Source organism: Salmo salar, chromosome 23 (genome assembly GCF_965601325.2).
Source record: "Salmo salar chromosome 23, fSalSal1, whole genome shotgun sequence".
In the NCBI taxonomy this organism is placed as follows: domain Eukaryota; kingdom Metazoa; phylum Chordata; class Actinopteri; order Salmoniformes; family Salmonidae; genus Salmo; species Salmo salar.
Genome location: NC_138313.1, coordinates 2,462,456 through 2,476,409, shown reverse-complemented (window position 1 = coordinate 2,476,409; position 13,954 = coordinate 2,462,456). Strand labels below are relative to the sequence as shown.

The 13,954-nt window shown below is 44.7% G+C and overlaps 1 protein-coding gene across 4 annotated transcripts in view; it reads right to left on the bottom strand.

Annotated features, from left to right (window-relative positions):
- The window catches only part of LOC106583920 (AP-2 complex subunit alpha-2), an 83,385-nt gene that overhangs the window by 29,262 nt on the left and 40,169 nt on the right, over positions 1-13,954 (bottom strand). For all 4 annotated transcript variants that reach the window (XM_082967871.1, XM_082967873.1, XM_082967872.1 and 1 more), the window contains exons 3-12: positions 13,598-13,791; positions 13,220-13,349; positions 12,292-12,393; positions 11,900-12,159; positions 8,617-8,785; positions 8,357-8,494; positions 4,634-4,816; positions 4,250-4,347; positions 3,767-3,998; positions 1,668-1,847 (exon numbers count right to left, since the gene is read on the bottom strand). In XM_082967871.1, the coding sequence (XP_082823997.1) occupies positions 1,668-1,847; positions 3,767-3,998; positions 4,250-4,347; positions 4,634-4,816; positions 8,357-8,494; positions 8,617-8,785; positions 11,900-12,159; positions 12,292-12,393; positions 13,220-13,349; positions 13,598-13,791 (1,686 nt within the window). The remainder of the gene's footprint in view (positions 1-1,667; positions 1,848-3,766; positions 3,999-4,249; positions 4,348-4,633; positions 4,817-8,356; positions 8,495-8,616; positions 8,786-11,899; positions 12,160-12,291; positions 12,394-13,219; positions 13,350-13,597; positions 13,792-13,954) is intronic.

Below are 13,954 nucleotides of genomic sequence, written 5' to 3'. Positions count from 1 at the left end.
AATAAAAAAGGATGCTTAAAAGTGTCTGTCTTCTGAGAGATAGGTGGACACCTGCTCGTCAAACATCTCATTCCAAAATCATGGGCATTAATATGGAGTTGGTCCTCCCCTTTGCTGCTATAACAGCCTCCACTCCTCTGGTAAGGCTTTCCACTAGATGTTGGAACATTGCTGCGAGGACTTGCTTCCATTCAGCCACAAGAGCATTAGTGAGGTCGGGCACTGATATTGGGCGATTAGACCTGGCTCGAGGTCGGGCACGGATATTGGGCGATTAGACCTGGCTCGCAGTCGGCGTTCCAATTCACCCCAAAGGTGCTCAATGGGGTTGAGGTCAAGGGCTCTGTGCAGGCCAGTCAAGTCCTTCCACACCGATCTCAACAAACCATTTCTTTATGGACCTCGCTTTGTGCATTGGGGTATTTTCATGCTGAAACAGGAATGGGCCTTCCCCAAACCGTTGCCAAAGTTGGAAGCACAGAATCATCTAGAATGTCAATGTATAATGTAGCGTTACAATTTCCCTTCACTGGAACTAAGGGGCCTAGCCTGAACAGCACCAGACCATTATCCCTCCTCCACCAAACTTTACAGTTGGCACCATGCGGTCCGGCAGGTAGCGTTCTAGTGGCATCCGCCAAACCCAGATTAGTCCATCGGACTGCCAGATGGTGACGCGTGATTCATCACTCCAGAGAACGTGCTTCCACCGCTCCAGCGTCCAATGGCGCAGATTTTTACACAACTCCAGCCAACGCTTGGCATTGCACGTGGTGATCTTAGGTTTGTGTGCGGCTGCTTGGCCATGGAAACCCATTTCATGAAGCTCCCGACGAACAGTTATTGTGCAGACGTTGCTTCCAGAAGCAGTTTGGAACTTGGTAGTGAGTGTTGCAACCGAGGGCCGGCAATTGTTTTATACATTTTTTGTGACGAACTGACTTGTTGGAAAGGTGGCATCCTATGCCGGTGCCACGTTGAAAGTCACTGAGCTCTTCAGTAAAGCCATTCTACTGCCAATGTTGTCTAAGGAGATTGCATGGCTGTGTGCTCGATTTTATACACCTGTCAGCAACGGGTGTGGCTGAAATAGCCAAATCCACTAATTTGAAGGGGTGTCCACATACTTTTGTATATATAGTGTATAAGAAAGATCAGGAAATTATTTTTATTTAGTTTGACCCATATTTAACCAATTTCTTTTGGCACTAAACTTCTTCCATATTTACTTCCATTCATTTTTTAAACTGGTACCGGGCTACCTTGAGACGAGTAAATAACCAACAGGTACGTGTTCGTGAGAGTCTCAGTGTGTAGTCCCAAACTGTTCGGGCACTACAGACAGAAGTTGGTGGATCGACAATACCAACTTCGGAGCAAAACGGAGAACACCATCGTGTTCTTGAGTTTCATCTTTTCGTAGAGTGGTTTGGACGCTACAGAAGTTTTCGGGATGTCTCATGGTCTGACAAACACAGCTGTAGCTTGGCCACCTTCCACTGCAGAAGGCCACAATTGGCGGATGCGATGGATTGAGATGGAGCCTATTCTAAAAACTTAGACGGATTTTGATTAGGATTTTTTTATTATGCTAATTAGATTTCCGCGGGTGTAGAGAATAGGTGCCATTTGGGATGCAGATACAGTATATTGAATTGAATGCTCACTGCGTTAGAGGCTGCGATGGCAGCATCGCCCCCCCTGTCCCCTCCACCGTTGAGCTCTCCTCTCTCCTTGCCGTCCTCCAGCTCTACCGACACGGCACCCGGACCCTTCTTCTTCTTCAGCTTGGCCAAGATGGATGACTCCCTCTCTGGGAAGGGAGGCATCTCCTCCAGCACAGTGGCCTGAAGAGGGGGAAGGAGGGATATGGTTACAGTTATGACAATGTGACTAAACCAGTCACTGAGGTTACAGTCCTGTGACCGTATAGCAATGTCCATGACCGTGCTTTAGGTTCACATTTGAAACACTGAACCGCATCTGAACACGGCAAGGTTGTGTTGTTGCTGCTCTGTGGCCTGCAGTCAAATCGAAATGTATTCTATAGTGCCTTCAGAAAGTATTCATAACTCTTGACTTTCTCCACATTGTGTTACAGCAACATTTTTACAAAATGAATTAATAACGAAAAGCTGAAATGTCTTGAGTCAATAAGTATTCATACCCTTTGTTATGGCAAGCTTAAATAAGTTCAGAAGTAAAAATGTGCTTAACAAGTCATAATAAATTGCATGGACTCCCTCTGTGTGCAATAATAGTGTTTAACATTATTTTTGAATGACTACCTCATCTCTGTACCCCACACATGCAATTATCTGTAAGGTCCCTCAGTTGAGTAGTGAATTTCAAACAGATTCAATCACAAAGACCAGTGAGGTTTTCCAATCCCTCGCAATGGCACCTATTGGTATATGGTAACAATTTTAAAAAGCAGACATTAAATAAATGCATTCTGTTTGCAACAAGGCACTAAAAAAAACACTGCAAAAATTTGGCAAGTTCATACATTTTTTATACAGAATACAAAGTGTTATTTTATGGGTATGCTTGCAATCATTAAGAACTGCAGAGCTTTTCAGGATAAAAAACAGAAACGGAATGGAGCTAAGCACAGGCAAAATCCAAGAGGAAAACCTGCTTGTCTGCTTTCCACCAGACAGGACTAAAACAAAGCTAAAACACAATCTACTCTAGAGTTGTTTACCAAGAAGACAGTGAATGTCCTGACCTAGTTACAGTTTTGACTTAAATCTGTTTGAAAATCTATGACAAGACTTTAAAATGGCTGTCTAGCAATGATAAACAATCAATTTGACAGAGCTTGAAGAACATCGGAAATAATAAATGGGCAAATACTGCACAATCCAGGAGTGCAAATATCTTAGAGACCTACCCAGGAAGGCTCACAGCTGTAATCGCTGCCAAAGGTGATTCTAAAATGTATTCACTCAGGGATGTGAATACTTATGTAAATTTGATCTTTCTGTATTGTATTATTTTCAATACATTTGCAAAGATATCTAAAAACATGTTTTCACATTGTCATTATGGGTTATTGTGTGTAAAGAACGAGAGAAAATCTATTTAATCCGTTTTGAATTCAGGCTGTAACAACAAAATGCGAAATAAGGGGTATGAATACTTTCCGAAGGCACTGTAAGTGCATTTAAAATGGCAACATACTTTACAGTAAACAAACAATAAAGACGAGAAAGAGATCAGTAAAATAACAAAAACACGTGCAGAGCTGTGGTAGCCTGACGCCTCACACTAAATTCTTCCTCTGCTCTGTTGTTCGCTACAGAGAGTCTGAAACTGCTACAGTAGAAGTCGTTTGTATGACTTTAAAATGAAGGGTGTTGTACAAAACAATTTATTCAGAGATTGGATAGTGTAACAAATCTAACCAGAGTATCAAAGTTGATAACGACATCTTGTAGACCGGCTCTGGCCCAACCCGTCAGATACTGGGAGCAAACAGAACGGTAAGAATGTGTTCACATTCTAGAAATCGTCGGGAGAGTGGCAAATCCAGACTTATTGTGGAAAAGAAACGTCAGTTGGTCAGAGCGATGTGGATGGGTAGCCAGGCAAGAGCTGTGTGTGCAGTGATAACACTCCCTGGCACAGTCACATATACGACTCTCCACTGGAGACCACGGTTCAATCCCTGTACCCACCCTTCCAACCTGTCAGAAAGTGTCAGAACACCTACAAATATATAGATTATCTTTTTTGCCGATCAAAAACCCCAAAAGCTCACCAGGACGTCGGTGCTGGCGATGGAGGAGAGCTTGAGGTACTCCACGGCCCTCTGCTGCAGCTCCACATCAGAGTTCCTGATCTGGCTGTCGGAGCGAAGCACCTCCTGGATGGTGGCCTTGGTTTCTGGGAACAGGTTGATGAACTTGATGTAGGCAGAGAGCAGCAGGGCGCGCGTGGGCACCGAACACAGGTGGAACTTAGAGTGGAGCAGGTTGAACTGGACCAGAGGGCTGGAGAGAGGGATTAGAAAGATGGAGAAGAGAAAGAGAGGAGCGGTAAAGAGTTAAAATTATAGTGGGAAGAGAGGATGAGAATGGAGAAGAAGAGGGAGAGAAGGATGACAAAAAGGTAGAACCATAAAAAGAAATGAAAAAGATGGGGAAGAAAAACCTGATTAATACATCAGAAAATAAGAGCAACCGCATATTTGTGTGCGTCTCAGGTTGATGATGTCACTGGTGTGGGAGAGTACACCACTCACCTGGAGCGGGGGTCCCCGGCGATGAGGTTTCCAAACTCTCCCAGGATGTACCCCCCCACCTTCACCATGTTCTCATGACAGGCTGGGGCCTGCAGCGCCTGGAGAGGGGGAGGAGGGAGACAGTTAGAAGCGTAAGTAATTTGAACAGATTTTATGATAGCCAAATGCTATGGGTCTTCAGAGCCGTGTTCATTAGGCACCAAACAGAAACAAATTACTCAAACAGGGAGGACTTTATAATACAATTTTAAAAACTGGTTTTTAATAGTTTTAAAAATGTTTCCACCGTAATGTATTCAACTAGGGAATATGATTGAGGAATTTCCAAGCTGAGACAAAAAGAGCACATTTGATCCAGACATATCCGGCTTGGGGAACCCCTACCTCAAAGACAGTCTTGGCGGCGTAGCCCTGCACGTCATCGCGGTTGATGACAATCTGGATGACGCGGTACCACACCTCCTCGCTGACGTAGTCCCCGGCAATGCGGATGAGGTTAAGGATGGTGTCAACATACCATGAGTAGTCCACCGCATACTTCTCTGCCAGGATGGCCACCTTCAACACCTGGGAGAGAAAGGAGCAGAGGTTACACCAGGGGTTCCCAAACTGTTGGACTATGACCCCATTTTGATATCTGAAAATTCTTGCGGCCCCACCCATGTGATATTTTTAAGTACAACAGCCAAGTTGTACTTTTTTATTTGAGGCTATGGCAGTCAATTGAAAAACATTCTAACAGTATTTGATTGTCTTCTCCACTCACCATCACATACTTTTAATGTGGAGCAGTCAATTGCAAATTAGTCTGACAAAATGTCTCTCATATCACCACCACTAATGAGATGGGTGTGCTTGTTGCATGTCGCGTCGGAGCTTCTCAACGTCAAGGGGCGTGGTCAACAGAGCGCACCTCATCTCTGCTTTCACATCCAACCTGGATCGATAATTGGTTTTAATGCAGACGAGAGCACTGAATCCAGCTTCACACAGATATGAGCTGGCGAAGGGTAGCCTACCTGAGTTTTATGGTGTTTTCAAGACAACTGGGAACTCAGAGCATCACGTCAGTGAAGTCAGAGCTCTTGAAAGAGGCACGAATTCCCAAGTTGGATGACCGTTCAAATCTATTTTTCCCCCAGTCGGTGCAGATTTCTTTCCGAGTTCCCAGTTGTCTTGAACGCGGCATTAATGCTCAGAGGGAGACGGCAGGGTATTCCCTTTGAGTCAGGAACCAATACCCCTCCGTAGTGATCTGTGAATGCGTTGTCTGCAGCACTCGGTCACATGACAGCTCGATCAGCTGTTCGATTTCACTAACCAGCATGTTAACTGAGCCAGGATCACAGTCAAACGGATTAGGATGTACGTCCATCCCAAAGTGCTCTTCTAAGCGTTGGGAGGTGAGCAGTCATCACTCACGTGGGACACGTACTAATGCTGTTTTCTGTTATTTTATTTTCATTACACAGAAAGTCAACCAAGAAAGTCAACCAAGTCGGTTTCTTTTACATCCATTGTGAATGACAACAGTTCCTCTCTCAATGCCAAAAATCTTTCCAACTCTCTCCCTCGATAGCCACCAAGCCTTGGTGTGAAATAGAACATTGTCATGCTCTGATCCCATATCGCCACAGTTTTGCGAAAAGGCGTGCCTGCATTGAATGTGGTTTGACATAGTTTACAATCAAAGTTATCTGCTGCAGTACATCTCTGAGTTCTGTGCTCAGCTCTTTTTCCACCAGCTGCTCTCTGTGTATCAAACAATGCGTCCATATGGCAGAAGGAGACACATTCATAACTAGGAGTGCAGAGGCCTGCCCCCTGTTCGCTGATAGTTGGAGCCTCATCTGTGCAAAAGCCCACCATTCAATCCCATTTGGAATCTGTTTTTCGTCAATATAGCCAAGCAGCACACTGAACATGCAGTTTCATGCTTGGGAATTGTGAGACAGAAAAATATATGTCCTTGTGAATAGCATCCCATGACATGTATAGCGAACAAAAGTCAATGCATGGACATCTCAACCCTCACAGCTAAAGTTCATTTGTTGAGCATAAGCTGGGTAGTTTGAGTCCTTTAGTCAGAGTTTCCTCTTGATTGCTAGCAATAACACTGTTAAATGAAGAATTCATGCTATCTGACAAAGGTATTGATGTGAGTTTTTGCTATATTAATAGAGGACGGTATGTCAGTCTCTGCAATAATATGCGGTTTCATAGTATGCCTAGCCATTCACGGTGAGAATAATTCAAGTGCAACGGTCAAGTGCTGCCTTTTCCTATGATCTAAGGGCCCTCTAGTTTAATTTGATCTTTTACATTCAAATAATTTATTTCGACTTTTAAGATTAACCACATTACAATGATTTTGAGATACAAACACGATAATATATATATCTATATATATTTTTTTTAATTCTGGATTTTATAAATTCTCCCGCGACACCATTTTCATATCAGGCGACCCACAGTTTGGGAAGCGCTGGATTACACTCTTTAACAGAGACACAAACAGAGGCCCTCAGAGGGGGAAAACATACAATACACAGTCGTGGATGACACAAATATTAATTTCCACAAAGTTTGCTGCTTCAGTGTCTAGATATTTTTGTCAGATGTTACTATGGAATACTGAAGTATAATTACAAGCATTTCATAAGTGTCAAAGGTTTTTATTGACAATTACATGAAGTTGATGCAAAGAGTCAAAATTGGCAGTGTTGACCCTTCTTTTTCAAGACCTCTGCAATCCACCCTGGCATGCTGTCAATTAACTTCTGGGCCACATCCTGACTGATGGCAGCCCATTCTTGCATAATCAATGCTTGGAGTGTCAGAATTTGTGAGATTTTGATTGTCCACCCGCCTCTTGAGGATTGACCACAAATTCTTAATGGGATTAAGGTCTGGGGAGTTTCCTGGCCATGGACCCAAAATATCGATGTTTTGTTCCCCGAGCCACTTAGTTATCACTTTTGCCTTATGACATCATGCTGGAAAAGGCATTGCTCGTCACCAAACTGTTCCTGGATGGTTGGGAGAAGTTGCTCTCGGAGGATGTGTTGGTACCATTCTTTATTCATGGCTCTGTTCTTAGGCAAAATTGTGATTGAGCCTACTCCCTTGGCTGAGAAGCAACCCCACACATGAATGGTCTCAGGATGCTTTACTGTTGGCATGACACAGGACTGATGGTAGCGCTCACCTTGTCTTCTCCGGACAAGCTTTTTTCCGGATGCCCCAAACAATCGTAAAGGGGATTCATCAGACAAAATGACTTTACCCCAGTCCTCAGCAGTCCAATCCCTGTACCTTTTGCAGAATATCAGTCTGTCCTTGATGTTTTTCCTGGAGAGAAGTGGCTTCTTTGCTGCCCTTCTTGACACCAGGCCATCCTGCAAAAGTCTTCGCCTCACTGTGAGTTCAGATGCACTCACACCTGCCTGCTGCCATTCCTGAGCAAGCTCTGTAGTGGTGGTGCCCCGATCCCGCAGCTGAATTAACTTTAGGAGACGGTCCTGGCGCTTGCTGGACTTTCTTGGGCGCCCTGAAGCCTTCTTCGCAACAATTGAAACGCTCTCCTTGAAGTTCTTGATGATCCGATAAATGGTTGATTTAGGTGCAATCTTACTGGCAGCAATATCCTTGCCTGTGAAGCCCTTTTTGTGCAAAGCAATGATGACGGCACATGTTTCCATGCAGGTAGCCATGGTTGACAGAGGAAGAACAATGATCCCAAGCACCACCCTCCTTTTGAAGCTTCCAGTCTGTTATTCGAACTCAATCAGCATGACAGAGTGATCTCCAGCCTTGTCCTCGCCAACACTCACACCTGTGTTAACGAAAGAATCACTGACATGATGTCAGCTGGTCCTTTTGTGGCAGGGCTGAAATGCAGTGGAAATGTTTTGGGGGGGATTTAGTTCATTTCCATGGCAAAGAGGGACTTTGCAATTAATTTCAATTCATCTGATCACTCTTCATAACATTTTGGAGTATATGCAAATTGCCATCATACAAACTGAGGCAGCAGACTTTGTGAAAATTAATATGTGTCATTCTCAAAACTTTTGGCCACGACTGTACACACACGCAGACGCATACCATCTCCTCTCTGATGGAGTAGTCGGCTGTCTCCAGGTAGCTGAGCATCTCTGCAACAATCTGCTTGGCGTTGCTACGGTCACACATGGCGTAGAGCAGGTCAGCAGCCCTCTGGCGAACACTCACATCCCTTTCAGTCTGGAGAGAAAAAGGTATAAAATGTGTTACAAACACCAAAGTAATTAAAACAAAGCGTTAATCAAAAAAGCAGTGTCTCATCTGAACAGTGTGTGTGTAACGTGTGTTTGACAGAGACAGACCTTGAGTGCGTTGATGACGGTCTCGATGTGTGTCTTGACAGCCTCATGGGAGAACTCCGAGCTGGCCAGGGTACACATGCTCTCCAGAGCCAGGTAGCGCAGATTGGTCTCTCTGTGCTGCAGGAACTGACCTAGCTGGTTACAGGCACGCACCAGCAGGTTGGGCTCACTGGAGAGGGGGAGGTAGGAGGGAGAAAAAAAATGAGTAAGCCACACCACACCATAATTGCCATTCTTTAGGTTTAGGATGAGAAAGAGAGAGGAGGAGAGAGAGAGAGAGAGGAGAGGAGAGAGAGAGAGAGAGAGAGAGAGAGAGAGGAGTAGAAAGAGGAATATACTGTGTGTGGTGTGGGTGTGTGGTGTGTGTGTGTGTGTGTGTGTGTGTGTGTGTGTGTGTGTGTAAAAGAATTCCACATTTTGTTGTAAAATATATTTCTCTCACCAATCTACTAACAATACCCCATGAAATACAGTATTCAATACATGTTATTATCACCTTTGTCATCGATTGCATCTGTTAGTCTTTCTGGCTAAGTCTAAGAGCTTTGCACACCTGGATTGTATAACATTTGCACATTATTCTTTTTAAAGCTCTGTCAAGTTGGTTGTTGACCACTGCTTGAAAGACATTTTAAAGTCTTGCCATACATTTTCAAGCCGATTTAAGGAAAAACTGAAACAAGGCAACTCAGGAACATTCAATGTCGTTTTGGTAAGCAACTCCAGTATATATTTGGCCTTGTGTTTTAGGTTATTGTCCTGCTGAAAGGTGAATTTGTCTCCCAGTGTCTGTTGGAAAACTGAACCAGGTTTTCGCCTGTGCTAAGCTCTATTCCATTTAGTTTTATCCCCCAAAAACTCCTAGTCATTACCAATGACAAGCATACCCATAACATGATGCAGCCACCACCATGCTTGAAAATATGAAGAACAGTACTCAGTAACGTGTTATGCTAGGGGCAAATCCAACACAACGCTTTGTATTCAGGATAAAGTTAATTTCTTTGCTACATGTTTTTGCAGTTTTACTTTAGCGCCTTATTCCAAAACATGCATCCTTTTGCAATATTTTTATTCTGTACAGGCATCCTTTTCACTCTGTCAATTAGGTTAATAATTGACAGAGTGAGTCAACAGAGTGAGTCCATGCAACTTATTATGTGACTTGTTAAGCACATTTTTACTCCTGAACTTATTTAGGCTTGCCATAACAAAGGGGTTAAATACTTATTGACTCAAGACATTTCATATTGTATTAATTTGTAAAAATGTGTAAAAACATAATTCCACTGGCATTATGGGGAATTGTGTGTAGGCCAGTAACACAATATCTACATTTAATAAATTTTATATTCAGGCTGTAACAACAAAATGTGGAAAAAGTCCAGGGCTGTGAATCCTTTCTGAATGCAATGTATATATACACTGAGTGTACACAACATTAGGAACACCTTCCTAATATTGCGTTGCACCCCTTATTGCCCTCAGAACAGCCTCAATTCGTTGGGGCATGGACTCTACAAGTTGTACACGGAGTATACAAAACATTAGAAACATCTGCTCTTTCCATGACATAGACTGATCAGGTGAATCCAGGTGAAAGCTATGCTCCCTTGATGTCACCTGTTAATTTACAGTGATTTGAAGTGGATTTAAGGGAAGGAGACAGGTTAAAGAAGGATTATTATTTGGAGGGTGAATGGGCAACTGGGTATGGTAGTAGGTGCCTCCCGAGTGGCGCAGTGGTCTAAGGTACTGCATGGCAGTGCTAGCTATGCCACTACATTTACATTTTAGTCATTTAGCAGACGCTCTTATCCAGAGCGACTTACAGTAGTGAATGCATACATTTCATAAAAACATTTTTCTCCGTACTGGTCCCCCGTGGGAATCGAACCCACAGCCCTGGCGTTGCAAACACCATGCTCTACCAACTGAGCCACACAGGACCACTGAGATTCTGGGTTCAAGTCCAGGCTCTGTCTCAGCTGACCGGGAGACCCATGGGGTGGCACACAATTGGCCAAGCCTTGTCCGGGTTAGGGGAGGGTTTGGCCTGCAGGGATGTCCATGTCCCATCGCGCACTAGCGAGTCCTGTGGCGGGCCGGGCGGGTTAAGTGGGCATTGTGTCAAGAAGCAGTGCGGCTTGGTTGGGTTTCGGAGGACGTCTCTCTCTCACACACACACACACACACACACACACACACACACACACACACACACACACACACACACACACACACACACACACACACACACACACACACACACACACACACACACACACACACACACACACACACACACACACACACACACACACACAATAATGCCACAGATGTCTCAAGTTGAGGGAGCGTGCAATCAGCATGCTGACTGCAGGAATATCCACAAGAGCTGTTGCCAGAGAATTTAATATACATTTCTCTACCATAAGCCGCCTCCGTCATTTTAGACAATTTGGCAGAACGTCCAACCGGTCTCACAATCGCAGACCACGTGTAACTACGTCGAGTGGGCGAAATGTTTGCTGATGTAAACTTTGTGAACAGAGTGCCCCATGATGGCGGTGGGGTTATGGTATGGGCAGGCATAAGTTACAGACAATGAACACAATTGCATTTTATCAATGGCAATTTCAATAAACAGAGATACCATGACAAGAACTTGAGGCCCATTGTCGTGCCATTCATCCGCTGCTTCCACCTCATTTTTTTCAGCATGATAATGCACGGCCCGATGTCGCAAGGATCTGTACACAATGTCTGGAAGCTGAAAATGTCCCAGTTCTGCCATGGCCTGCATACTCAGACATATCACCCATTGAGCATATTTGGGATGCTCTGGATAGACCCGCCAATATACAACAACTTCGCACAGTCATTGAAGAGGAGTGGGACAACATTCCACAGGCCACAATCAACAGCCTGATCAACTCTATGCGAAGGAGATATGTCGCGCTGCATGAGGCAAATGGTGGTCACACCCAATACGGACTGGTTTTCTGATCCCCACCCTTTCCTTTTTTTTTTTTAAGGTATCTGTGACCAGCAGATGCATATCTGTATTCCCAGTCATCTGAAATCCATAGATTAGGGCCTAAAGAATTTATTAACATTTTCTGATTTCCTTACATGAACTGTAACTGTTTGAAATTGTTGCATGTTGCGTTTATATTTTTGTTTAGTGTATATGAGAGAGGGAAATATACAGAGATACTGAAAAAAGGAGAGAAAAAGACAGAGCGAGAAGGACACCTAGAGTGACAGACCGCTTCCTCACCTGTCGTAGTGGATGATGAGTGAGATAGCCTCGAACAGGATGGCGTTCTTGGCGTTGGAGTGCTGCACCTTTTTGGACTTGGGTGGTTCCTGGGCCTTGTTCAGGATGGTCTCCAGACACTCCACCAGGCGGCCCTTCACGGCGCCATCCTCTGGCGGGGGGTAGCACTGCAGTAGGCGCAGCAGTTTACAGGACAACCACGGGGCCGGGACAAAGTAGTAGGTGTAGTCCTGCAGGTCAGTGGAGGCTGACGACACAATCTGGAGGAGAAAGGGAGGAGATGGGTTGAAATCCAGGTGATAGAGACAGTGAGGCAAAGGGAGGATGGATCGCTGGACTGCCATACATGATTTTATAGGTATACATGCACACGTGCGCAGACACACACACACCCTGCTCAGACGAGAAACAGCCAGGGACACACAGGTTTTGAACTCATCTGGGTTCTTCGAGCTGAGACAGGTGATGAGGGAGATGGCTGCCGTGACAACACCCTGCGAGAGAGACACACGCACATCATCAGAAACAACAGTAACACCTAAAAGGCATAAACTTCAACCTTACAGTCTCAATGAAGTCAGTAGTTATGTTCCAATATCCATACCAGCATACCACTTAAAATACATATCCAATGCACTGCTTCATACTAAGAAAGCACCCTTAGAGGGGATGTCAGCAAACGGATGCATACGGTTTTCAGGGGAAATGGAAAAGAGCCTGTAACGCAACTTCCGCTTTTGGACATTAACAAGGCGACACTCCATCTTAACTCCTCCACATTTTCTGGATTGTTTGAACAGTGCAGAAGAACCTCCCCTGACATTTATTTTTTTCTCATCAAGACCAGTATCTGAGGCATCTATTTTCAGGCATTTATGCCTGCTATGTTAGGTTACTCTGGCTGCGTTTAGACAGGAAGCCCAATTCTTCTCTTTTTTTCAGTAAATGTTCTTTGACCAATCAGATGAGCTCTGTAAAAGATCTGATGTGATTGGTAAAAAAAAAAGTAATTAGTGGGGGGAGAAAATCTGAATTGGGCTGCCTGTGTAAACACATTCTAGACTAGTGTGGATATTGTAACAGAGCTATTTAGCTAGCACACCTATTGGCCTGGAAGATAAATGCACTAGCACACCTGATTCAACCTGATAAATCAGGGGTGTATTCCTTAGTGTAGCAAACCGCTTGACAATGGAAAACGTTTTGAAACGAAGGCAAATGTTTCTAATTAGACAATTGAGTTTAGTCGCTCCCCGTCTTCATTGTTTGCGTCCTAGTGAATATACCCCAGGTGTGCTACTGCTGGAGCATGTCTCTCACCATGTGCTGGTCGTTGAGGAGGTGCACCACCCGGGAGGTCCACTCCCCCATCAGAACCAGGTCTGGGGAGGCCTTGTACAGACGCAGAAGACACAGGGCAGCAGACTGCTTCACACTGTCCATGGTGTCCCTGGCAATCACATCAAACACAATGCTCACTATAAAGGACTACCAGTCTCCAACATCTCTGGTCCTGGAAAGATATTGTCTGTACCGCAGATTTTGTCTAATCATGCTGTTATAGCATATTAATACAAAGAAAATCATGTCCTCTCCGTGTCCTCAGTCCCCCTCCCCCCGTTTGCCTCTCCGGTCTCCTCACCCTCTCTTCCACTACCCCCCTCTCCTTATCCCCTTCTCTATCCCCTCCAATCTTACCCGGCCACCAGAATGCGTGGTATCTCTCCAGCGAAGGCCTCGGCCATCTCGCGGCTGCCCACGTTGGCGATGCAGTGCAGGGCCAGGCACATGAAGGTGGGGTTGCGGCTAGACAGGTCGTTCTTGATGGCGTTGTTGATGAGGCGGATCAACTCGCTGTTGCTGTTCACCAGCACCGAGATGAACAAGTAGCCCTGGGAGGGGAGTGAGAGAGGGAAGAGAGATCAGTCAATCATATTTTATTTGTATAGCCTTTTAACAACAACATTTGACACAAAGTGGTTCACAGTAACCTGACAAGCAGCAGCACGGGGCAAGGAAAAATGTGTTAATTCCTAAAAGGAAGAAACCTTGAGA